General features: G+C 38.2%; 1 protein-coding gene across 1 annotated transcript; it reads left to right on the top strand.

Moving 5' to 3' along the window:
- Window positions 1-1,666: 1,666 nt before the first annotated feature.
- ITGB1 (integrin subunit beta 1) lies at window positions 1,667-26,364 on the top strand. Its single transcript, XM_080339327.1, has 14 exons — window positions 1,667-1,721; window positions 3,245-3,467; window positions 5,322-5,492; window positions 5,792-6,030; window positions 7,943-8,098; window positions 9,049-9,144; window positions 10,066-10,155; window positions 10,883-11,023; window positions 11,154-11,356; window positions 13,352-13,590; window positions 15,053-15,275; window positions 16,437-16,669; window positions 18,729-18,895; window positions 25,080-26,364. Exons 2-14 carry the CDS (start codon window positions 3,320-3,322, stop codon window positions 25,143-25,145), a joined length of 2,172 nt encoding a protein of 723 aa, XP_080195453.1. The 5' UTR covers window positions 1,667-1,721; window positions 3,245-3,319; the 3' UTR covers window positions 25,146-26,364.
- Window positions 26,365-26,751: the final 387 nt, after the last annotated feature.

Below are 26,751 nucleotides of genomic sequence, written 5' to 3'. Positions count from 1 at the left end.
AATTCTCCAGCGTCTAAACTCCCCTCTGCCTTGCAGCTACAGCAGCCCCTGAAGAACAGCCCAAAATGATTTCTCAGAAAAAAATGAACCGTCTCATGTTGGTTTCGGATACAATTTGTTAGCAAAGGGTTGGCTTCTGTTTGAAACCTTCTCTACTAGATTTTAGAGCAGTTTTCCACTCTCTGTTAGATCTGGATGTACAAAATGTAATTATGAATGACCCTAAATCAGTGTGGGAAAACCAAAGCTCAACTGCTGTGCTAATTTAAGCATTGCTCACTTCGCTACTAATTCATATGAGTAATAGTACTTCTTCTAGAAAATGACAGGTTGATTTTTAAAAGACTGCCAAATTTACTTTTTCTTGGCTATATTGCAAGTTATTTTTTAGAACAAAAAGTTATTAAGAATATTGGTGTTTTCAGAATGAATGGATAGGCTTTAATTAGCAATAACATTTTAGGATGACCAAGGAAATCAGCAGCCAGGGTCCATGGGTCCAGAATTCTTGTAATGAATAAGAGAGAAATGGAATTTAAAGTGGTACCAAAATGTCAAAGATGTGACAACAGACTTGCTGACTACCTACTATTAGAGTAGAAAAAATTTAGAAAAAAACGGTCTATTTGAAAGCTATTTATAGAGTGTAATCCTAACTCTGGAGTATTAAGTGAAGTCTCACCAATAACTAAGGAAAATTAAAAGTCAGTAACCTTAAATTGTTGCTTATAAGCATTCAAATCTTATCTCAAAGCCTATACATTATATGGTTCATATGTATTTATTTTTTGTGTCAGGCTTTTATTAAGTTTTGTAACACTGAACTATAGGTACAGTGTTTTTTTTTCTTTAAGGGCCTTGAAGTTTACCTTAAACAGAGACTTGAATAGAGAAATTCCATTTCTGTCTTGTATTTCTGTGGTATATCTGTTTAGAAGTCTCTGGTAACAGAGCATAAATATGTTTTCATAAGATGTCAATGGATTGGTTTGGGTTCTTCCCCTCCCCACCCCCCAGCTGAACAGTGTTTCCAAATTTCTCATGGCTTGCAGGTTTACCGAACATAAGTGTATTTTAAAATAATTTAAGAGGCTGCCCTGTTTCATGTCTTCTAAATACAAAGTTTAGCCCACAAGCATGGTTGTACGAGAGCAAAACTCTTTGGCTGGTACGGCAAAGATCATTTGGTTTCCATCTGCTCCATATTGCTTGTCTCCTCTGAAACACAGTTACATGTCTGCGGTTTCATGCAACTTTTTTTTCGTCTGCTTACTCGCTAAGAAAAATCATAGAACTTGGTCTTCTGTTTATGTATTTCAGACTAAATTAAAATTGCTCGCGTGGGCTGGTGTCCTCTGCTGCTTGACATGGAATGGATTTGCTCAGCAAGGTAAGTCACTTGATTTCATTTCAGTAGTTTAATATTGCCTTAAAACTACATGTACTTAGTAGTTACTTATGTAGATAAATATATCATTGTTAGACAAGTGCTAATGGCAATGTCAGTCATATCTCATGTTAATAACCTGTTTGTGTTTAGAACGTAGTGTACAATCCCAGAATGAAACAAATGAAAATTCTCATGTTGTTAGCACCTTTTTATAAATAAAGTGACAAATGTATGTTCTTTGCTAGGTGGAAGTGACTGTATAAAAGCTAATGCAAAATCATGTGGTGAATGTATACAAGCAGGACCAAACTGTGGCTGGTGTAAAAAAACAGTAAGTGTTGGAAAGTTCCTTTTATGGCTTGTTTTTTCTCCCTTGGTTTCAAATTCGTGTAAATATTTTTAATGTATATATTTGTCTGTTTTGTTTAATGATAGTTTCCTATTGCTCTTCAATTTATCACTTCTTTTACCTAAAAATTCAGATATTACTGCTTTCCTGATGTCCTGGTTTGTGCAGAATTGCTTTTCACAATGTGTTTGCTTCTACTTGTCTAAATAGTGAGTGTATGTAGACCCTGCCGGCTGCCTCATAGTTATTTAAAATCATTCCAACATGGAATCTGTCTGGGTATGCTTAATTATATTCTTCCAGTGACATTAGAGTAAGAGCTAATTTTAGATTTAGGTGGAGTAGAGGAAGAGATTGAAGGTTTTCGTTATAAAAGAAAGATGTTCAAAGTTTAGTTTCTGTTGTTGGTAGATTTGAGGGGTAGGAGGTTGGTTTGTGTGGGTGGCTTGTTTATTTCATTACGAAATATTTAAAAAGTGTTCTCTTATGCAATTAAAAATTAAATTCAGGAAATACATAATGTAAGATAATATTAAATTGTGTGACTTAACTGGTATATGCTGAAGCATCTTTTTCAGGTTAGAAACAAAAAAAAATTTCTACAGCTCTTCTTCAGTTGGTTAATAAGAAGATAATAATGTATATTTATTTCCATTTACTACCTGCTTACTGTCCCCTAAATGAGCTTGTAAACTTCAGACATTTTTAGTAAACTGACTTGACTTTAAAATTCGGCCTTAAGCTGTCAGATTTTTTTGTAGGTCCTAGTCATCAAAAACTGACAAGCTTTAAGATACACTTGTTTTGATGCATAGTGGGGCAGGGGAGGGAATCAAAATTGCCAGGTTTCACCATTAGAAGCCTTATTTCTTTGTGTTTATGGTTAGAGCTCTTTTTAGAATTTGAGGTAATGGTAATTTGTTGCTCAGAACAAAGTAACTTACTGGTTTTACTTATAGATGTTACTTTTTGATTGAATTGCCCCTGAATAAAAGAGGAAATGTCTGTCTTTCCCCTGCTCTCTTAGTATATTGCTATTATTTTGTTGTGGAGTACCTAGGTACACTTACATAATCTTTAATTAGTCTTTCAAAAAAACAAAAATAAAAACAAAAGGTTAAAAGGGAGGGTAGTTGCCAAGCAGGCTGTACAGATAGATTCACATTATTGACAGCTGTGTGTTGATGAGAGCTTTTTCCATCTGCTGTCACTTTTAGAGTAGCCGATTTCAAAGGATATTCTGCTTTTGTCAGAGGGTGACATTGTGGTTTCTCTTCTTTCATCTTGCTTACATCTTATATATAGATACAAGTACAAGTAGGTGCAAACTCTAGGACTAAATAGTAGTCACTGATGTATTTATTATAATTTAACATATTTCAGGACTATGTGTTTTATTACTGAACTTAACATTTTTGACAAGTTGGGTTTTTTTTCTCATTATGGCTAGAGTATAACAAATTACAGAGAGCTGTAACCTTCATATTCTTGCCTGTGTTTTCTAGGACTTTTTACAGGAAGGAGAACCAACATCTGCACGATGTGATGACTTGGCAGCACTGAAGAGTAAAGGCTGTCCTATGGAAGATATAGAAAATCCCAGAGGTAGCAAACAAGTGCTTGAAGATAAAGAAGTAACAAATCGCAAGATAGGTGCTGCAGAGAGGCTGAAACCAGAGGACATTACACAGATCCAGCCCCAAAAATTAGTACTGAAACTAAGAGTCGGTAAGGACAGTTTCATTCTGGTCTTTAGATGATTTTTCTGTCACCACCACATCTGCATTTTTTGTTTTGAATGTGTAACCATTTTTGTTTCAGAAACTCATTTTTTCAGTTAACCTGAATGATAGCAGAGCCATTCAGGTCTTAGGAATTTAGATATTCCAAATACTGTTTGTTTTTTTAAATTTTTTTTTTTATTATTATAAAAGATTAGATATTATCACTTGTACCCAATAGAACTTCTGAGAAAATAGATACATGGATTGGTACAGATATCAGAAAGGTAAAATTGGAGGGTGTCTGAACTGATTAGTTTTGTAGTTATGCAGCAATATTTTTGGATTTCTACATAAAATTACTTTCCAGAGGCTAAAGATGTGGACACAAAACTACAGTAATGAGAACAAAGGAGTTGTGTACCGTTTCCAGTCACTAAAGATAACTTCATTTAATTCAAATAAGGGGAAAAAAAAAACAGGGCTAAAAACCAGTAGCTCATACAGTACTTGAGCATAATGGAGATTGTCCTTAAGGGCAGTTCCTGGGTACTGCAAACACATTCAACAGGTACTTCATATTTACCTGGAATAAGAGCCTGTACTAGGGGTCAGCTGCTTGGTGGTAATTGCCTTGATAATTGCAAGATGATCTGAGGAGGCTCAGCATGGTAAGGAAACAAAGGGGAAGTTAATTTGTAATTTTGGTGTTGCCCCTATTTATTTCTAATGTGCAATTAGAAGTTTCAAATTCAAACCAAATTATTGTCCCTCTGACACAGAAGTTTGTTCATCACAACATATGAGGGACCTGCGCAACCAGAACCTCATTAGCCAAAAGATTATGACTCTGTTATAAGTACTTGTCTTGGTCGCAAGGTCTCTGATCAGGGACTGTGTGCTTGCAGAGGGGGATACCTGCTGTCTGCACAGGCTCTTTTAAACAGCAGCTAAGGAAAAGCTAAAGCTTTTCACTTTTTTATTTTTTGATGAAAACCATGCTGCCTACTGTGTGTTCCATATGCTATTCCCTTTGCCTATGGAATGGCTTTCCCAGTTTGCGAATTCTGCTCGTGTTAAGCAAACGTTTGTTAATTATTAAGCAGACTTGAGCAGCAGCAATATCGCCATTTAATTTCAGCGACCGAGAGCGATAGAGGAAAAAAGAAATCTAATACTCGTCCTTATTTCCTGTATAATAGGCAAAATAATACTTTTCTATTTTGTAGGGTGGGGGTAATTTTCCTGCAGTGGCTTTCAACACCAGGGTGAGAGTACGTGCTTCTGTTGGCAAAACTTGGGATCTGGGCTTACAACTGCAAAGAACAGTAGCTTGCAATTATCTGCTATTTCTGTGCTCTCAGTCTGTATTTGATGCAAACTAACTTGAAATATTCTATCCAGAAATGATTTTTCTTCTACAAACCTATTTTTAAAAATACATTTTTTTAAACTAAGCACTGAGAATTTTTGGGGTCATCTTGGGTGCGAACAACTATAGAAAATTTGTGCTAGTAGGCCTTACAGAAACCTTGTTAAAATTATTGCAGTTATCAAGGTTTGAAATTGTAGCAATTAAGGGTGTCTTGATTCTGGCAGTGAGAACTTTCTATGGGGAGGTAAAACACCTTGGAAGTATGTAGTTGGACATCTGAAAGAAATACTTATTGAATTTTTTAATCTTATTTTTTTCAACAAAATTTGATTTTAAGCATTTCAATTAGCAGCAGAAAAAAATCACTCACCTTTAGTTCAAAACTTCCATCAGTATTTCAAAGATTTCCCTTAAAGAGCATTTTTCTTGCCAGTGTGGTTGTGGAATTTTTAATGGCTTCTGGTTTTCTTTTAATCTCTGAAACAGGGGAACCTCAAACATTTTCACTAAAATTTAAGAGAGCTGAAGACTACCCCATTGACCTTTATTATCTTATGGACCTCTCCTATTCTATGAAAGATGATTTAGAGAATGTGAAGAGTCTCGGAACGGCTCTGATGTTAGAAATGGAAAAAATAACATCAGACTTTCGAATTGGTAAGAAAGATTTGCCTATTCTAAAAAAAAAAAAGTTTCCTTCCTGATGTTTCTCGTGTGATAACATATGAAGTGTAATTTTTTAGAACTAGCAGTATTATGGCAGATGTTCTAATACATGGAACCTATCGAGGAACATAAAAAGTGCTTGGTGTTGATGGAGAAAGTGGAACGTAAACAAGTATGGGAGCTATTTCTGATGTCAGTTCAGCTAGAATGCGTTTGCATTCTATTGTATCATGACATAATGAAGAATTGAATTCTCTTTAACTTACAGGGTTTTTGTTGTTCTATCTTAGGCTTTGGCTCTTTTGTGGAAAAAACTGTGATGCCATATATAAGTACAACACCAGCCAAACTCAGAAATCCTTGTACAGGTGACCAGAACTGTACAAGTCCATTTAGCTATAAAAATGTGCTTAGCCTTACCAGTGAAGGAAACAAATTCAATGAACTTGTAGGTAAACAGCACATTTCTGGGAACTTAGATTCTCCTGAAGGTGGATTTGATGCAATCATGCAGGTTGCAGTTTGTGGGGTAAGTGTTATTCATTTTCTTCACTGCTTTGTTAGATGAAATTGTTTCAATACAGCCTTTGTGTTCTATGGTGGCTAACGTGTGAACACGTCATCTTGCACTAGCAAGACAAGGTCAACTAGGCAGACTGCATGAGTACATGCGTTTGTCTCTTGTAGAGACCTCTAATGAGTGAATGAAACCAGGAAGTGTGAAAGTGCCCATTAGAAGTCGTGTTTGCAGCAGATAGATGCATTCCAAAGATAAAGTTTTTAAGTTGGCTCTAAAAGAGGAGTCAAATTCTGCTCAAAAGTGTATAAAATCCAGAGTAAGCAACTATTCTCAAGTTATTTCAAAGCTTCTTGTTTCAGAATTGTCTGGTAAATTGTAACTTCAACTAGCTCTTCAGACAGAAGTAGATGGAAACCTGATTTTTGGTTTTTTTTCAAGATCTGATCTAGATCACTGCATTCTTCTTTGATGTTTCTGTAGCCTGATAGAACATTGTATGCACCTATACAACATCCCACAAAAGTGATACCCAGGTTTACTGTTTTGTTACCATATTGTTGTACTGTTGATCAATGGAATGAGGACTTTCTGAAACAATCAGAAGTCTTATTTTAAAAGTACAGTGTTAAGTATTCTGGGACTTTTTGTTGATTTTTCCTTTATGTGATAAAAAGGTCACACAAATAACCAGTTATATGGCCTTCTCCCCTTATATTAACTGGGGCTTCAACTCTGGAATAATTTTTACAAATAGAAAAAGGCAGGTTATAGAATTAGACCCTGCAGCTGTGGGTCAGGATGTTCATAGTACAGTGAAAAAGGGCAGTTCTCTGGCAAACTGTGTTGATTTGTCGTGGTTTAACCCCAGCCTGTGACTAAGCACCACGCAGCCGCTCGCTCACACCCCCAAGTGGGATGAGAGGAGAGACTCAGAAGAGTAAAAGTGAGAAAACTTGTGCGTTGAGATAAAGACAGTTTAATAGGTAAAGCAAAAGCCGTGCACGCAAGCAAAGCAAAACAAGGGATTCAATCACCACTTCCTATGGGCAGGCGGGTTTCAGCCATCTCCAGGAAACTGGGGCTGCATTATGTCTATGGGTGACTCAGGAAGACAAATGCCATCATTCCAGTTGTTCCCCGCCTTTCTTCTTCTTCCCCCAGCTTTATATGCTGAGCGCAACATCATATGGTATAGAATATCCCTTTGGTCAGCTGGGGTCAGCTGTCCCAGCTGTGTCCTATCCCAAATTCTTGTGCATCCCCAGCCTTCTCACTGGTGGGGTGGGATGAGAAGCTGCGTGAGCACCACTCAGCAATAACAAAAATGTCCCTGTGTTATCAACACTGTTTCTAGCACAAATCAAAAACACAGCCCCATACTAGCTACTATGAAGAAAATTAATTCTACCCTGACCAAAACCAGCACGTGATTACAAATCTGGACTAGATTGGTAAAGCCTAATGATTCTACAGAGCCTAACACTGGGCAGGCCAAAACCTTCTGATTCAAGGATGCCGTGGTGCTCAGCACACCGACGTTGTCCTCTGTGCTCAGTCTGTGTGGTGGTGACATAGGGGCCAACTTGGGGGCATCAAAGAGCTGGGCTGACATGCCTGATTTCTAAAACGCTCTTGATCTTCAGATGCTCTGAGAACTGAACAGACCAAGGTACATCTCAAAAAGAGTGTTTCTTGCCTTTGGTGAAAGTCCTACAGCAGATGTTTTAGAGCAGACATTTAATGAAATGCAAGTGCTTTTAAGGTTTGAGTGAATTATGTGATTTCCAAGGTGTAGCTTTTGCAGTATGACTTCTCCTAAGTCTGTCTGATTTTTCATCCATTTATCTCTTAAGAGCTGATCACCACTGCTGTAAAATAAATCAGTGCAAAATACCAAAAATCCATTTCTTTGTTTCTCAAGGAACAAATTGGCTGGAGAAATGTTACAAGACTACTGGTGTTTTCCACGGATGCTGGATTTCACTTTGCAGGAGACGGTAAACTTGGTGGAATTGTTTTACCAAATGATGGGAAATGTCATCTGGAAAATAATATGTACACAATGAGCCACTACTATGTAAGTCTTTGCATCATCTTCTAGATAAATTAATATTTTGTGAGGCTTAAGCTCAAAAACGCAGTAAATCATCTGGTATAGTTTCAGACTACTGCCTCTCTTGAACTTTACCTCTGTATTACATGAAGTGACTTTAGCTGAACTAAAGCAAATGTGCAAGAATTTATCCACTCTTAATTGGAAAATTTCAAGAAATGGCAACTGTAACACTGTGATTTGTGTTGTTCATTTTTAACCTTTTTAATACTTAATAATCCTGCATGTCCACTGTCCAACTGTGGTGGCTCTGTCCTATTATTTTGTCATTTTGCTAGTCTTTGTGTTCAGAAGCATTTTACTACTGTAAAAAAAATACTGTAAAATACAGACCTTCTTGGCTAGTTTAAGACTGCTTGAAATCTTATGATATAAAGTTTATAGTAAAAGTATGCTTAACAACATTGTATTAATGGTTTATTAATAGGTAGATCACATAAAAGGTGAAAAGAAAAACATTTGCTAGATGGCATAAATACAATAACTTTAGGAATATGTGAACACACAAACTTTGTAAAGCTTAAGTGAGTAACCTAAAATAAAACAGACTTATTTTTTTTTTTTATGAAATAGTGCAAAATGTAGTGATTTTCACTGAGATAAGTCATGGAAAACTACCAAACATAATTTTCTGAGGACATTTTGATTAGGGATTTAACCTGGAGACTTTAAGTGGCAAGGAATATGATAATGTTATTGTGAAAAAACACCTATCTTCATGGGGCATATATGGAATCTTTTCAGTGCATATTTTCAGAGGTTGTTTTGCTTTAGAACTGTGGCATAAGCTGGCTGGTTACAAGTCACACAGCTGTTTCTAAAAGTGAATTGTCTGTATGATGTCCAAGTGTTTCTGGTTGTTTTCTAGCAATATGTCCCAAATTGAAATAGCATTTTATGCTTGATTTTTACAGGATTATCCCTCTATTGCTCATTTGGTACAGAAGCTTAGTGAGAACAATATTCAGACAATCTTTGCTGTTACTGAAGAGTTTCAGGCAGTTTATAAGGTAAAGATAAATAACACATTTCTGATCTCTGTACTTTTTTCCCCTCAAGCACTAAGACTGACTCAGATTTGCTCTAAAATAATTAAAATTACTTAAAATAATAATGGAAATAAGCGATCATGGAAGTAATGTTTTACTACTCACATTTTTTACTATTAAGCCTTTTTTTACTTGTTAAAATTGATACTCTGTGTGTGTGTAATTTCCAAGGAGAAAGCGCCCTCCTCCTTGCCCCTCTTTATACTTTGTAGGTAGGAGGGAGCGGAGAACATGTTTGCAGTGTTCATTTTTATGAATATTTTTACAGCAAAATAGCTGAGGAGGGTGTGGATGCTGAATCAAGAGACATGTTTATGAAAGAATGTGTTTTGTCCTTTGTGGTCTATTTATATTCCTCATGTTTAAAATAAACTAAACTGCTGGATGTGATTGTGAAATAGGAAATGACTGTGTAAAGAGATGCATATTTTTCCTCGTTTTAACCTAACAAGGTGGTTTTTGTTTTTTGGGGACGAGGGTTTAAACTATATTAAATGGTTTTTTTCTTTTTTTGGAAATCGTATTTTATCTGCCTATCTTCAATGCACTCAAAGTGCAGTTCTTCTTTAAGATCTTGAGGATATATTGTATGTGGTCAACTTGTGCAAGATGAGGTCTCAGTATTCTATTACCAAATTGAATATAAAAATGCAAAGGAGAAGAGAGGGCAGGATGTTTGTTTATATTAGTAGTGCTGTGTGTAATCTCAAAAATCATGAAAAGCACTTAGCAACACTGTAGCCTTGTTTTTTTTCAAGCATTTGATCTTGACTAGTTAATCCGCTAAAGCATTTTATGTCCATACAGATATTTTTAGTACAAGTTATTCTTTCTTTGATAGTAAGACTGTAATTTTACTTTTACTTTTGTAAATATTGAAAGGAACTGAAAAACCTGATACCAAAATCAGCAGTGGGAACGTTGTCTTCAAACTCCAGCAATGTGATCCAGCTGATCATTGATGCATACAACGTAAGTTCTGGTTTTATTTGGGTTGTATTACTTTTTCTTGCTTCTGAGTTATTACGAGTTTTTCAGGCAGATAGTCCAAGGTAGATTTTATTTTTTTTCTGTGAAATAGGACATTAGTGTACTAAACTGAAAATATACCACCATTGCAGTAAAATCATGTTAGCCATTTGGACGCTATGGCAATAAGAGGTTAGATGACTAGAAAGATACATTCTTACTTGAAAATGTTATGGAAAGAAGTTACCATCCATGTTTTCCCTTTTAAAAAAATGAAATCCACAACCAAAATGCATACTGTTTCTTCAGCATCTTCGAGTCTTTGCCTTCCTTCCTTATGGAAAAGGGCTATTTTTCAGCCTCTTAACCCCAAACAAAATGTCTTCATCAACCTCAGGGACTCCTGGGTTTGGCTCCAAAATATTTTCTTCCTTGCTGTGTTGTGTAAATGAGCCCCATATCTCCTTTGGAGCACATGGTGCAAACAATCCCTCCAACATCTGTGGAGACCTTCCCTGACCTTGTATAACGGGGTTCAGCCATGAGCAGGGGTCACCACGGCCTGACTGTGGGCAGCCCTGGGCTGAGGTTTCTCAGCACATTGGATTTTACATCATTCCAGGGCGACCATGGCATTGGCACTTAAACTGTCTATGGTTGTATAGTGTTTTTCTTTCCGCAAAATGCTTGTGTGACTCAGTCCAAAGTTAGCTAATAACTATTGGTTTAGTCCCTTTCTTCAGAGGTTATCCTGGAAAACAGTAAACTACCAAAAGGAGTGACCATCAGTTATAAGTCTTTCTGCAAGAATGGAGTGAATGACACACAAGAAGATGGGAGAAAATGTTCTAACATTTCAATTGGAGATGAGGTAAACTACAGTATTTCTGCTGCTACTCAAATACAAAATTAATTTTAAGTGTCCAACATTCAGTATTTTTTTAATAGTACAGACAAAACTCCTTTTAGTAATGTGGCACTCTGTTTATTTTTCTTTACAGGTTAAATTTGAGATTAATGTAACAGCTAATGAATGTCCAAAGAAAGGACAAAATGAAACAATTAAAATTAAACCACTGGGATTCACTGAAGAAGTGGAAATTAATCTCCAGTTCATCTGTGAATGTCAGTGTCAAGGTGAAGGAGAACCCAATAGTCCAGCCTGCCATGAAGGAAATGGAACATTTGAATGTGGTGCCTGCAGGTAAATAGATAGGTATTTTGTTTATTTGTGCAAAAGAGAAATATAAGGAAGACCTTTGTTTCCTTAATTAGGTTTTACTCAGTTTTACTTTTTTTTGTGAAAGGACAAGAATAACTGTTGCAGACCTATTTCTTTTATGATATTTTGACATAATACCGTATCTTTGCAAATAATCCCTATGCTGGAATCTGTAGTATTGATCTTGCACTATTGCACAAGTCAGATTTCAAATTTGGCCTTGAGACAGTCCTTTAAAGGATATAGGTCTTACTGCTTTTTCTGGTTTGTGTTTTGTGGAGGTTTTGTTATTTAATTTTGAGGTCCATATAATATGGCAAAATTATGGATTAATGGGACAAAATGAATAGGATTACTTTGTGATGTTTTTGCAAGTATTCAGTCTAATTATACGCTTGTAATGTGAGGTCTGTTGATTTTTGAGAAATTCAAAAGCTTCCTAATCTTTAGACAGGATCTCCTACCCTTACTAGGACCAATTCTTTCACAGCAGGAAGGAGCGAGAAGTCATAATAAGACAACCACCTTTTATTTTGCATGACATCACCATCTCTTTTTCCTGCTTTATTTCTAACCTTTTGAGGTCTCGTTACAATGTTTCTTCTAATTGCATGGATCTGTAAATCTTTCAGCGTACATCTGATTTTATTTTTGTGTACTTATGCCTTTGAAATATCCATTATTGCCCATCACGGGAGTTAGATTACACATATATTCCTTACTACATATTTGAAAATTTAGTAAAATGATACTGGATTTTCTGGAGTTACACACCATGAAAGCAGAGCAGAATCTTGGAGTTTCAGTTTTGACTGGTTGAAGATAAACCTAGTAAGTCAAGGTTTAAGCCTTTCCCACCCATTCACCCCAGAAACCTACAGCAAAAATGAAAACTCTTTCTTCTTGGAAGCTTTTGAGATAAGAAGGTAAGAGCCAAATGGAATTAAGATCATCTCTAGGAAAACAAGATCCAGGATGTTTATAGAACAGTTTTGGTTCCTGTTCAGTGAACTGTAACTGAAATAAAATCTAGAATTCTTATTTCTCATGGTTTAATATGTGAGTTATTAAAAATAAAGCAACAGATACTGATGTCACTCTTAGTCAATCCTATACCAAAAGTTCTCTAAGATCTGCCTGGTGAAGCTGGTGGTGGTAGTTGACGAGGTGTTTGACAGACTGAGATGTGGCCCCTTAACTGCTTAGTGCTCTGCAAGTTGAGGAATAAGCCACTTTGTATCCACTATTTATGATTCACTGCTCCATTTTGCAGTCAGTTTTGGTGTTCCCTTTAAGTAAGGAGAACTGATTTTCCCATCTTTGTGTAGAAAGACTCCTTAAAGTTGGTATCACTATCACTGGTGTCCCCAGGATTTCAGGTGGGGGAAAACAGACCTGTGAGTAAGAGCAGCATTGGCCTTCGGCAGCAGCAGCAGTTTCTTGAGGGAACCCTTGTCTCTGATCCATGCTCCATAAGGGTTTCTCAGTCACTGCTGGAAACAAGAACGACCTCCACTTGATCCGTAATTTAGCCTTGGCAATGAGAAGTGCTGATCCCCGAAGATCTCAGCTCAGCAGCTCTGAAGATCAGCTGCTCTCCTGCCTAATTGCTGTTTATGGGAAATCTTTTTGTTGGAAGATGACAGCAGCTACACTGAACGGTTCTTGTCGCTTAAAAATAATTATTGTTGTGTCACATGAGAGAGGGATTAATAGTGATTTTGTGGCAATGTAATTAGAGGAGGTGACCTGTAGTTTCTCATCTGGAACAAGTAATCAGCAGAGGAGCAACGTAGTCCAGTTTGCTCCAGCAAGAATGCTTACGTAGATGTCAGCTGGAATTGCATTTGAAGTTTAATTCAGAATGTTCCTTGAGAGAATTGTCACTTTTGCTCCTGTTCTTTGTGCTATTTTTGTGGTCTTTGTATTGTATGACTTTTAAGTTTATAATTTTCAGTTGTGTTTTTTACCTTGCAGATGTAATGAAGGACGTATAGGAAGACTGTGTGAATGCAGTACAGATGAAGTAAATAGCGAGGATATGGATGCTTACTGCAGGAGGGAGAACAGTACAGAAATATGCAGTAACAATGGAGAATGCATTTGTGGACAATGTGTATGCAAGAAAAGAGAAAACACCAATGAAGTGTATTCTGGCAAATACTGTGAATGTGACAACTTCAATTGTGATCGATCAAATGGTTTGATTTGTGGAGGTGAGAAACTACTTCAGAGTTTTCTGCCGGCAAAGCTGGCCAGCTCTTTACAAGTCTGTCAACTCCACCCTGTAGAGCAGTGATACTGAGCTTATAGATCATAGCTGCTTGCTAACAGAGATGAGAATATCCACAGATTTGGTGACTGGAAATGTCTATTAATAAAACAGCTCTCTGTGATCATGACATATAGTACGTTAAAACATGTCACCTTCCTTGAATCACAGCTCCAGGAAGGATGTAAAGTGAACTTGATTTCTGCTGTTTATTACAGAATTACCCTCAGGTATTACAGTAAAGACAACTAGCCTGAGATTATAATGTTATACTGGCTCAGTGTAACCACTGTGTCAATAAAAAGAGATAATGACCTCAGCTTACTTGTAATAGTGAGCACTTGACTCTGTGCCTGACAAGATACCATTGAGATGCTATCTTAATACTGTTCTGAAAGGTAAGAGAAGAATGTCCAGGATACAGAGAAACACCTTAAGGGCTTGAAACAAGACTGGCAATTAATTCCTGAAATCAAAAGTAGATTAGAAAATCCTCTAGCAGGCAGTGTCTAAATTATCTCGCTGCATGTGTTTTTGTCCTGTAACTTCCCTAGGCTGTTTTTCACATGGAAATACCTGGTAGAAGTGTAACTACTACCTCAGTTTTGAATGTGATACGAAAATAAAACAGAGAAGCCACTAAGCTTTAACTGAATTATGAGCAGCATCAGTCCGATTTGCTCAGGACACACAATTGCTCACCAGCTCCACAAAGAATAGGAGCAATGGTAGTGGTGTTCCAAAACATACAGTGACAGATAAGTATTGACCTAAATGCTTTATTCTCGATGGAGGAGGAGGGATGTAGCTGAAGATCTTTCCATTTCACCCAGATCACCCTTTGGAGATACAGGTGTCTTGTTTGCTGTGTCGGGGCTGTAAGGAGCATAAAGTTTGGTTGGGTGGATGAGGTCAGAAGTACAGCAGCTGAATGGTGGTGTTTTAGGGACCCAAAGGTGTTTCATTTTTCTGTGTTGTAAAGTCTAAGTCTGTGCATTCCTCATCTCTTTAGGTCTTGCTTTATAAATGTATGTAGTGATAGATACAAAGACCGCAGTGATCAGTGCACCTGTGTACATACAACACGGTGAACTGAAGCAGTGCTGTAGTGCACTCCACCCAGCAGACAGGGCCATCACATTATACTCTTCTTGATCAGCCTTCCCTAGTCTTGTTATTGTGTTTACAAAAGGAAATCCAAAGTAGAATGCGAAAAGGGGTTAAATGCCTGTAAGTAGTTTTTCAAGGAGCTAAAAATTTATTTTCTAGCTCTAAATTCATTATCACACCACCAGTGTTTCCTTTTCCCAGTATCCATCCTCAGATGGTGAAAGTTTGTCTCACGGTCACAAATTTTGTGTTTTATATTAGACTTCATTTCACTGTGATATCTTTCCAACACACAGGAAACGGTATCTGCAAATGCCGAGTGTGCGAGTGTTTCCCCAACTTCACTGGCAGTGCGTGCGATTGTTCCTTGGATACCTTGCCGTGTATGGCGTCTAATGGGCAGATCTGCAATGGAAGAGGAACCTGCGAATGTGGGACCTGTAACTGTACAGATCCAAAATTCCAAGGCCCCACATGTGAAATGTGTCAGACTTGCCTTGGTGTCTGTGCAGAGCACAAGTAAGTACCTAGAAAACCAAATCCCAGCTTCTATGTATTTGAGTTTGTGGTATTTACACATGCAGAATTTTTTAAATGAGGCTTTTGCTACTTTATTTTACCCTGAAATGCAGGGACGTTGTGTCTTACAATCCATTTAGACAGTAAAAGTTGGGTGAGAATTGATAATTACAAACAAAACATTACTCATACGTTATTTTGGTTGCTTCCAGGTAGGCAATTCTTTCCCTGCCATTTTTTGTTAGGCATGGAAATGTGTACATTATGTTGAGTCATTTTAAGCATTCAGATTGACTTGGGCAGGTGAGAGCTTTCCCCTGTTTCACATACAATTATCAACAGCCAGCCTTCTACAGAGCTGGGGAGAACACAGGTATATAATGTGACAGGCTGTAAAGTCCTATCATCTTGACCTTTTAAAATTATTGTAACAAAAGTATATATATATGGTACCATTTCCAGGGTAGTTAAAACTTCAGCTAAACCTTTTGCTTAGAACTTTTATTCTGAAACACTCTTGAAAAAGTCAAACTATCCTGACAGTCAAAAACTCAACCTAGATTTGGGTGAGCCAATGGAATTTTTATCTCTGCCTTTGGAAATCCAGGTTTGTGGAAACCAAGCATTTTCTGAATGGAAACTTTGAAATAAGTTCATGATTAGCGGCTGGGCCAAGTCCTGGCTTTGTGCAGATGACTTCAAGTTTTTCTTTCCGCACAGTCTTTTTAGTATAAAAATCCTGCTCAGCTGGCTTATGTCAGTGAGTTATTCGGAGTGAAATCTTACTGTAAAACTTGTCACTCAGTTTGTTCTTTTTAACCTGTCTCTCAGATACTGTTTCACTGTGAATATTCTGTTCCTACACTGTGTTCTCTGAGAGTATTCATTTTCCAGGTGGAGGTGTTGAAAATGTTTTTACCTTACCACCCAGGGAAAGAAGAGTTTATTAAAGGGGGGCTTTGTTAATCACGAGGTACATAAATATTCTGACTGGTAAAAAGCTGTGTCTTGCTTTATTTTTTTTCCTGGCCTTGTGGCAAAAGGGTCGGATTTGTTGAGAGATTTTTTCCACATTTTCTCTTTTACAGTTCTTTAGATTAAATGCTAGAAATCTTTCGTGAGCATATTAAAAGGCATTGCTTCCAATTTGTTCTTCCACAGGGACTGCGTTCAGTGCAGAGCTTTCGATAAGGGAGAAAAGAAGGAAACATGTTCTCAGGAATGTATGCATTTCAACATGACGCTGGTAGAAAGTCGAGACAAGTTGCCGCAGCCTGGACAGCCCGATCCGCTCTCTCACTGCAAAGAGAAGGATGTTGACGACTGCTGGTTCTACTTCACATATTCTGTCAACTCAAATGGTGAAGCCAACGTCCATGTGGTGGAGACCCCAGGTATGAACAGAGTGTTCCCTGCTCTCCCTTTGTCCTTGTTGTTAATTCACACAGTTGTGTGCTACAAAGTCACCCTGGTTGATCCGTGTGAGGTAGGTGCTTTTGGAAATGGGTATGTATTCCCCAAGCGAGAGTTGTGGTGTTGGGAACTTGAGTTACTTCAGAAAAACATAAGTCTCTCTAGATCTAGTTCTTTTCAGACCTTTAGGCTGACAGAAATGGGTTTGTTTTTTAAAAACAAAGTAAATCAGATAGGTACGTTTGTTAAAGCATTTATGTTACCACTTGCTATATTTTGCAGGTTTCTTTTACCCGTCTTGTAGCAAGTCCTAGATATCCAACTTTTGACAGTGTTTTTGGCTGGGCTTGTGCTACAGGTTAGAAACAATGGTGTCTGTGGGGTTTTGTTGCTTTTTGCTTTTCCTTTTGTTTAATAATATGGGACCAGTCTTACACACAAATGTGTACTGTGCAGCAAACTCCTTAAATTATTTCACTCTGGGAGCCTTTGCTTTTACTTAAATGAGGTACCTTCAAGTCTGAAGAGCCTTTTGCTTAATTAATCTTTAATAGTAAATTGATCAATCTTCTGATACAATTCTTCTCTCCCTTTTTTTTTTTTAATAGCTCAATCTGTAATTTACCATTTTTTTTAACATAAGTATTGTTAGTTTGCATCACTGCATGTTGCATCTAACAGTGCAAAAATTCTGGTTTTGTGCATTAGCAGCATATGGTCTCCTGATTTTTATAAGCCTAGAAAATACACACCCTACTTGTGTGTTGAAAGGTTAAGTGCTGTATTCTACTCAAGGAACTGTCAGAATTGATCATTTGGCTGATCAGCACTTAATACATATCAGTGATTAGTGTCCTTTAGAAATTAATACCTCTTCCATTCAGAATGCTTTAAATTCTCTAAGCATGTAGTCAAAATTATAGCGGAGGACCTGGAGCTTCATCTTCTGTTAGGACAAGCCAATGCGTGCACTACACTTTGGGGGTCTGACCTTTGTTTCGTGTATAAACTTCTGTGGTCTTAGTTAAGAGCTGAATCAAGCCTTTGTGCCCCAGGAGGCACCTTAAGTTTTGCGCCATGCAAGTGCTGAAGGAACGGGCTCCGTTCAGCAGAGCTGGATTGGGTGGAGCAGACATTTCTGCCTTCCTGGTTCCCAGGGAATTCCTGTCGTGTCTCTTCCCACTTCCCTCGCTCCTGCAGAGGCAGCTCCAAGATGAGGGGTCTGCAGTTCGGGGAAAGCAGCGTTCCTATCGACAGCACAGGAGTTGCATTGATTTGCTTCTGACTCTTGCAGTTGAGCTTTGCAAAAGCTCTTGTTCAGTTTGTGATTACTGAGAATTTTGTATTAGTAGAAGAGCTGGGGTTCATTTTGGAGGGTGGTTATTTCTATGTCAGTCACCTTAAATGATTTTGTGCCTGTATTACTCTTTTCAAACATATCAGGGACTTTCAAAACAAGTGAGATTTACTTTCATACAAAGATGATGTACCCCTTTTTAAAAATTCTATTTTAGAAGAGGTCAATTCCCAAGATGAGGAGATATCCTTAAAAAATAAATAAAACAGTCTCGGAAGCAAAGCTATTACTTATCTCTATATATTGGCTACTAGGAATAACAGCTGAGGTAAAATGCTGAACACTCATTTTCTGTAATGCTGTTGATAGTCTGTTTTGCTAAATCTGTATTTGTGCTCTAGCTGGTTTATTCCTCCAGCGCCACCTTTGACTTGGAGCTTTTACATATTTAAAATACAATTACTAATTGAATAGCCTAAGGAGTTAGCAGCACGTAAGCTTTATCATCAGAACAGGAATTGTTCCGTTGCTAAGATTAAACACAAATTGGACGGATAAAAATAAACTGGAATGTTACAGGTTGCACACGTTCCAAAACTTCCATTATTTGAAGGGCAAATAGTATTGGCGTGTGTCCAATATTCAAAATAATGGCTTCGTACGAAATAACATTTTTAAAGGTAATGCGCATTTGGATGCTTTAACACTTTATAAAATCACGCTTCCCTCACTTTGTTCCCTAGAATGCCCCAGCGGCCCTGACATCATTCCCATTGTAGCTGGTGTGGTTGCTGGAATTGTTCTTATTGGACTTGCATTATTACTGATTTGGAAACTACTAATGATCATTCATGACAGAAGAGAATTTGCTAAATTCGAGAAGGAGAAGATGAATGCCAAGTGGGATACGGTAAGTCCAGAGGCTTTTATCTGTATAAAAGCTGCAGTAGTTGAGGAAGAACATAAGATTTTTGTTCACGTACATTAAATATTTGAGATTATATTCCTGCCTTTTGGCCTACAGAGGAACAGAAATATACTTATTTTAAGCCAACTTTAAACCGTTATGTATTACCACTAGAAAAAAATCTAAAAAAAACAAACCCACAAACAAAACCTCCGAACACTAACAAACAACAAAGACCAAAACCCCAAACCCAGCTCTCTTTGAGAAGTACCTGTTGGCTTAAACAAGCAAGTACTATAGTAACTTCAGTTGAAATAAAATTTCAGAGGGAAAATGAGATGGTGACAGAATTTTGTGGCTTTGCAGTTGTACCACACTTTACAGCATATTATTAAAATGTTTATTAGAAGATGAAAGTCACTGTTGTATAAAATGAAGAAGATGATTTTGCAGTTATGAAAGAGATCTCGTACAGGTTTAGTTGGGAGATTTCAATAACTGGTCACAAACCCATGGCTGGTACTGGTTTGTTGAAATCTTCCCAACCCCTTGTCAATGGGAAAGTATGCAAGAAAAACAAGCCTATGGTCTATAGGCTTTCATAGGCTATAGGGTCACTGCCCCTGGGAAATTGTAGGAATCTGCTGATCAAAACCCGTCACTGCAGTTCTGCACAAGTCAACACCCACGTATCCTCAATGAGAGAACAAGTTTTTTAAATCTCCTGGGAAGTCTTTTGTTTTTATTTAAGAAAATTAATTCTATATTAGAAAAAATATTACTAACACTTTTCTTTACATATAGCATGATTTTCTTCCGTGAGAGTTGAGAATGTTACTTTTCTTTTTTCCTGTTGAATTGTTCGCCATTGACCATTTCTTTTACTTCAGCAAGAAAATCCAATATACAAGAGCCCTATTAACAATTTCAAGAATCCAAACTATGGACGTAAAGCTGGTCTCTAAGTCTCAGTTTGTATCTTCTTTCATTTTCTTCCTTTTTTTCCTTTGCATGTCACTTCAAGCTCACTGTGTGTCACAGTCAGTTAATCACAGTTTGGGTCTTGCTTAGTTTATCTATTACTGCTTTGATTCTGGGGTTTTAAAGAATGCAGCTTGAAAATTTTAACTTGTTTTGACAGCAAGATTGTTGACTTACTAATACCACCACTACTGGCTTAAACTATTCTACAAGAGTTTTCTGGGTGTGCGGTGGGTTTTTTTTATGGCAGAGGGATAAATGTGTGAATACGTAATAGAACAGCTGTTAGGATTGAAGAAGCTCTTTGGATTGTGGCAAGACACAGCATCCAGGGGAGGGCTTGTCTTCTACCTCCTCAAATCAGCAGTTGGTGTGCTTGAAGTTGATATGTTTGCAGAGCTAGTTTAGATATTCCTCAGATAACCAAATCTATAAATATCACTGTTTTTATTAGAATAACTCTGGGAACATTCAGAGTAGCCTCACAGATTACTCGTTTTTTTTGACTGCCTTGTCTTATTAACTTACTCCAGAACTAGCTTGTATTTAAAGTGTAAAATACAGATGGTCTACTGATTTGATAATTAAATATGTATCTTAGTTTTTCCATCCCTATTTCTATTGAAACTGGCAATATCACAGTCTATGTAGCCCAGACAGTTTGGATGCTGACATAGAAAATAATAATAATAATAATAATAATAATAATAATAATAATAATAGGAAATGTTCCTCTCCCCCCAGATGCATTTTTCCCCCAGCTTCTTAGTCCTTCCGAAGCTCCCCAGCACACCTCATCTCTGTTTGGAAATGCTGGCTTCACAAACAGCCATATCCAGCAGAGCAAGTCAGTAAACCAGAAGTGATGGATGTCTTTGGTAGGCTTTGAGGTTGCACTTTTTTGAATGTTTAGGTGGGGAGTGGGTGTCAGGAGAGTGCTGGGAGATGAGCAGTACAGAGGTCAGATTAGAGGGAGCGCAGTGATGAATTTGGGAAGGCAGCACATCCTTTAAACGTCCAAGGGCTTTTTTCAGGGTCCAGGGGAAGGGAAGGATCTTCATCTCTAATTTTGTTGTCTGCTGCCTCCCTTTTTTGGTGTTGCACTCAAAAGATTTTGTAAAGGAAAAATTAGGGGACAAAGCAGGAATTAAGAGTGTTTAAACTCTTACCTGTCCTCACTGTGACAACATTTTCAAATGCTTTGTCCAGCATTCTGAGCCATTCCTTGTTGAAATATACTTTCATTTTCTCTTTGCAATCATTTCACTTTCCAGTGTGTCCAAAATTGATTGTAAAAACATTCATTTTGTTTGCCACACTGACCACATTCACCTCCTTTCTGTTTTTCTTCTCAGTTATTCTGTGGAGGAAATGGAGTCCTTGTTCCTTTCTCACATTTCACATAATCCATCTGGTTAAGTCCTTCTCTTCTGCTATGCAGCTAATTGTGTACCTTCTGTTGCATGCAGGGCAAGTATCTAACAAACCTTACAGTGTGTAACTTCATTCTGTGCTCTTCTTCTCCACCCCATGACTCTTTCAGGATCTAATGTCCTCAGTGCTGCCATTTGTCTTCAAAATGTACTTCTTGCAGAAATCCTTCCCCTGTGTGAATGTGGGATTGACTTCTGCCTTTTTTCACTCACTATGAAGATTAGAAGTTTGAAAGAGTGTGTTTCTTTTAAAAGAAAAAATACTTTATCTTTTTTGGTATTCATAGAAATACCAGAACTTTGAGGAGAGAGGGAGGTGGCTTCAGCTTTATTGGCCACCAAAAAGGAGGAGATCAGTATTGGTACAATAGGTGACCCACCAGAAGTAAAAGAATAACATTCTCCTTTCCCCTATAACTGAGATTTTCTGGGGTTTTTACATTCTTGAGGTAACCTTTCATTTAGGTGAAGAAAGAGTTGTCTTGCCAAGGCAAGAAAGTCATCTGAAATCCCGTTACAAGAAAACGACACTGCAGTACGTTCCCTCCTGGTCTATACATGTGCAATAAACTAAACTGTGCAGTTTGTGTGACCCTTCCCTTCTCCCACAGTGGTCACACACACATGAAGCTGGTCATGGACCAGGTGCCCAAATGCTCCACGTGTCCTGGTCGATGATGTGGCAAGTGACTTGTCACCACGGTGTCCTTGCAGCTGGTCCCCAAGCCAACTGGGCTGAAGCAAGTTTGATTTGTCCTTGGCCTGCAGCAAAGCTGCTGTCTTGGTGTCTTTCTGCTGCTGTCAGGCTTTACTCTCCTCACTGCCCACCTGGTGTAGATTTGTGCCATTAACAAAGTATGTGATGAATGGCAGGCCAGCTGCTGTCCTCCAGCCATGGTGGGTGACGCCCTCGGTCGTCTTTGTTGCCCTTAACCTGGGCCTTTGCTTCATCCTCTGATGCAACTGCCATATCTACAGGTGGACAGAGAACTCGTTTTACGTTACTGTAAAATAACGATAGATATTAACAAGAGCTGAAAAGAGGAAGAACCAGCTGTTGAACAATGTATGTGGATGAGTTTAAATATTCTGGAGTGCAGTTTCTTGCAGTGAATTAGGACTTAAACCCACTATAAAGGTATTTTAAGTGACTGTTGAAACAGTAAGTCCATGGAGAAAAAAGGCATGAGAAGATTAAACAGCCATCCTGTATAACAGGTTCGTTTTTATGCAACACTAGACTGAGCTGTTACCTTCTAGTTGAAAATGAATAATGTTGCAAGAACATAGCTCTTTATTCTCTGCTGAAGGTACTTTTTAAAAATACCTCTGTCTTTTAATGTATTTCACTCGCTCTTGTAGATAGCTATTGTTTGTTGTTTTTTATTTTAGTTTAAGCGTGCATGGTGTTTTCACTTATAGGGGCATGTGGCAAATGTGTTTTCCCTAACTTTGCATGCTTAAACCAGTGTATTCTCTGCAGTGGCGTAAAGAAAATGTGTTTCCAAGCTTTAGTCCTAACCTTTAGACCAATTCCCACGCTATCTGATAGACATTATCTCTCTTTTACAAATGAGAAAATGTAAACAAACCTCTCTGTATGTGCTGGGGTGAGTCTGTTTTGTAAAATGTTGAAGGTTAGAAGCACAGTGTAACAAGTATCGTAATGCCACTGAAAAGCTGTGCAGTATCTTCTGCTCTGCATATGATACAGCCTATTAAGCTTACAGACTTTCTCTGCATCAAAAATTTTACTGATTCGTGTTTATTTTTTTAAGAATTCTCCATTAAAACTTGCCAAGGAAATAGCATACATTGCCAAGAACTATGAGGCATAATGATCTGCTACAGTTGCAGACTAAATCCCTCATCCATGGATGTTTTTCCAGTTTAATTACCTCTTACTATTGCAAAGCTTTTTATTAAAAATGGGAGGGCGAAGCGGAGTGTAATTTTGCATTTATTAGTTTGTCTGGCTAGGGCAACTAGCCACAACACTCTATTTCCATCATTTAATTTAAAAAAATATATGTATATTGAACTCCTCATCCTTTTCCAAAGCGGTAGCTGATACACTTTCAATCAAGCCAGAGTTGCCTTGGGAACTGCTGGAAGGGTCTGTTGCTGTCTGTATGAGTTTGAAGCGTAGCCAGCACTGGACACCCAGTCCCTCCTTCACCTCAAAGCAGATGACAGGGACTGGGATCTAGAGAGGGGTGACCAGAGAATGCTGACTGCCATTGCCCAGCAGCCCAGGCTCTGGCAGGACTCCAGACACCAGGCTCGGGTCCAGGCAGGACTGGATGTGCCTCATTGCTCTTTGCATGTAGAGAAGCTGGTTTAAGGAGAAGCACCCTTTGTCGGGGAAAGGGGCCGTGACAGAAAGGCAGGACACCAGCAAAATGTTCTTCCTCAGCAGCAGCTGAGGAAGCTGCTGAGTTGTTGGGATAGACCAGTTACTTCCCCAGTATCAAGTCTTGCAAACAGAAGACAACAAACTTGCCGGGAGCTGTGATATGAAAATTTCACACCAGGTTGGTTTCTTGCCTTGTCACCTCTTGGCACATCCTGGGGTGATCCTGAAAAAACCAGACACACCTGCTGTTTGTGTGTCTAGGGAGAGGATTTCCCTTAATTGACTGTAGGAAAACCTGTTTCAACCTGAAATATTTTAAATGCTGTTTGATTTAATACAGTGGGATTTAATTAATATGGTGATACAGACCATCTCAGATTGGAGGGAACTTCAGAGAGAGAGAGATGCCCTCACTGCTGCTGAAGGCCAGACGTGGCTCTGGCCAGCGTGGTGCTCAGGTGGAGATCTGCACTGTGCTGAATTTCCTCGGGAATTATTTGTGTTTGTACAGAAGAGCTTCATGGTGGTAAACAACATTTATTTAGGTTGAAATTCAGACTGAGACAGGAGCAGATCCAGGCTGTATCAACAGAGTCCCAGCAGTAGCCCTTTCTGCTACTAAGATTTATCTATTAATCTTGAGTTCAAGCTGTTCATCTTAGGTGTGCAGGGATGCCATAAATGGAGTAAGATTTACTGAAATAAAAGGAAACCTGGGAACAAAGGAAGCTTTAAAAAAGCTTGATTTAGAGGTCTTTGAATCTCAGCAAGAGAGAAGTAAGCAGTTGTTCTGTAAGCATTTCTCATATCAGTAGAAATAACGTTTTTCTTACAGCATTTGCACCAGTACAGCAGTTCCTCAGTTTTAACTGTGCATTTTGTACATTTGGGTGTTGGGGAACCTGCATGAATAAAAGAAGATAACAAGCACTTAATGTTCAATATAAATATTGAATGTGTATTATCTAAATACTACAAGCCTTTCTACTTTGTTTCTTGAATTAAACTGTAATACAGGATAAGCTATTTAAATGTTTACTCTAGCTGAATGTGGTCTGTGGGCTGTCGTGGTTTCAAACAGCGTTTACAATTCTGTTAGGAGTGCCCTGGGCTGCAGAGCCCTGAGCCGATGGCTCAGCCCTGAGGTGACCAGAGGAGGTTCAGCCGCTTGGAAGGAAATCTGTGATGTGAACCGAACAGGATGGTGCCCTAACCCTCCGCTTTGGTAGCTGAGCATGCCTGTGTTGGAGTTGCTAGAGGGAAAACTAGCTTGACTTAAGCTGTTTGTGTGTACAAACAAAACATGAGTGGGTAATTTCTTAAGCTGGTTTCTGAGGTTGATTTTTTACACTTCTCACAGACACAGCGCTTTTTTCATCTCTAAATGTTAATTTATTTTTTTTTCTTCTTTTTCTAGGGTGAAAATCCTATTTACAAGAGTGCAGTGACAACTGTGGTCAATCCTAAATATGAGGGAAAATGAACACTGCTTGTATAACTTCACAACACTGTATGCAGCATAGCAATTTTTGTAGTCACAGTAAGATAGATTTAGGGCAAACTGCAGTGATTTTACTAATTCATTACATATAGGTTTGTTTTCCTGTGCAGGTTTTGAAAATGTACAATATGTTGGGTTTGGTTTTTTATTTTATTTTTTTTTTTGCAAATGAAAGTAATCAGTACCAGAGGTCTGACAAAAACACGACACAAAACTTGAGACTGTGTAGCCTTGTCAGCTGAGGTCACATGGTGCCTTTTGGACCTTTTCCACTCCCGTGCTGTGAATCCGGGTCTTCTGCAGGGTGCGGTGCTGCGGCGCCACAGGGGGACGCGGTGAAAGCCATTGGCACGAGGGCTCTGCCTAGCCAGTTAGTATTACACTTTTTAGCTTTACAGGGAAATCAGGGCTTGAGTTTGCAGATGTAATTAAATTCATGTAGCATGGAGCTGGTGGTTAATTGGTCTTCTGCTTGCGAGACGTATGATTAAGTACATGGTAAGTGGAGTAAGTTGGAACTGAGCAGTGTAAAAGACTGAAAATTGTCTGCATACTTATTTTGAATTTTTAAGTTGTTTATTGCCAGGTTATGATTAAAATGAAAGACTTTGAGAAGAATGTTAAGAAGGAAAAAATAGCTTTAAAACATGTGCCATTACTGAAAAAGTTGCTGACTGGTAACTTGCTTAGATTTTGTTTGTAAATTCAAGCCCTGGGTGGCAGTATCGTGAAGTACCTTACCGAGACATCCTCAAAACACATAAGGGCCTTACATCATACTGTGTCTTCGTTCTGTAATGTTTCCTGGTTTAAAGCCTGGTGCTTTGTCACCCTTCTAATCTTTTTAATGTATTTGGTTGCGATTCATTTTGTAATATTTTTGTATCAACACAAGCTTTTTTCTTTTTTTTTTCTCCTTTTTTTTGGGCAGTCTTAGCTGTAAATTTGCCTCTACCCTGTAGCTAAGATTGCGTAGTTTGTCGTGTGACACGAGTCACACCGTTCTTGACGTGCGCCATGTACATTTGCCTTTGACCATTCAAACTGCATCATAGTCATATTCTTGTTTTAAGTGCCTTTTTATTTTAACAGATGTTCACTTTTTACAGTGCTATTACTGAAGTTATTTATTAAATAAAAGTACCTTAAAATACTTAAATCTCGTCTCTTTATCCTGTAGAAGTTGATGCTATTCAAAAAACCTAAGGACTACGTGTGTTTGGGCAAGTGGTAATAGACGTTGTAACAATACCAAGTATGTCCTTTAGCTCAAATCAGAGACAAGTTAAGAAGTGCTTTTGGGTGACAAATGTGAGCTGTGGTACAAAATGCAAAAGGGCCAGGGCGCTGTGCATGGTTCCATGTTACGTACAGTGGCCACTGATGCGCAGCCCCAGGTGTTGGTTTGCATGTGTGCTAAAGGGGTTCTGGAGCTTAATAACTGTCCCTGTAAATGGACTATCTGGTTAATGTTGTTTCACAACACATGGCAATGAGAACAGTTACTGCATAGCTGGTCTAGAGGAAGGTGTCCCCCATGGCAGGGGGTTTGGAACTGGATGAACTTATGGTCCCTACCAACCCAAAC

Source organism: Nesoenas mayeri (assembly GCF_963082525.1).
Source record: "Nesoenas mayeri genome assembly, chromosome: 2".
NCBI classification, from domain to species: Eukaryota; Metazoa; Chordata; class Aves; order Columbiformes; family Columbidae; genus Nesoenas; species Nesoenas mayeri.
Note: the sequence above shows the minus strand (reverse complement) of the source record. Positions and strands in the feature narration are given on the sequence as shown.

Excerpts from the sequence above, each read along its gene's own strand:
- ITGB1 (XM_080339327.1), top strand. The coding sequence starts at position 3,320 with ATGGAAGATATAGAAAATCCCAGAGGTAGCAAACAAGTGCTTGAAGAT. Across the intron at positions 10,156-10,882 it reads TGATCATTGATGCATACAAC|TCCCTTTCTTCAGAGGTTAT; the intron begins GTAAGTTCTGGT and ends CTATTGGTTTAG. Across the intron at positions 13,591-15,052 it reads AAATGGTTTGATTTGTGGAG|GAAACGGTATCTGCAAATGC; the intron begins GTGAGAAACTAC and ends TCCAACACACAG.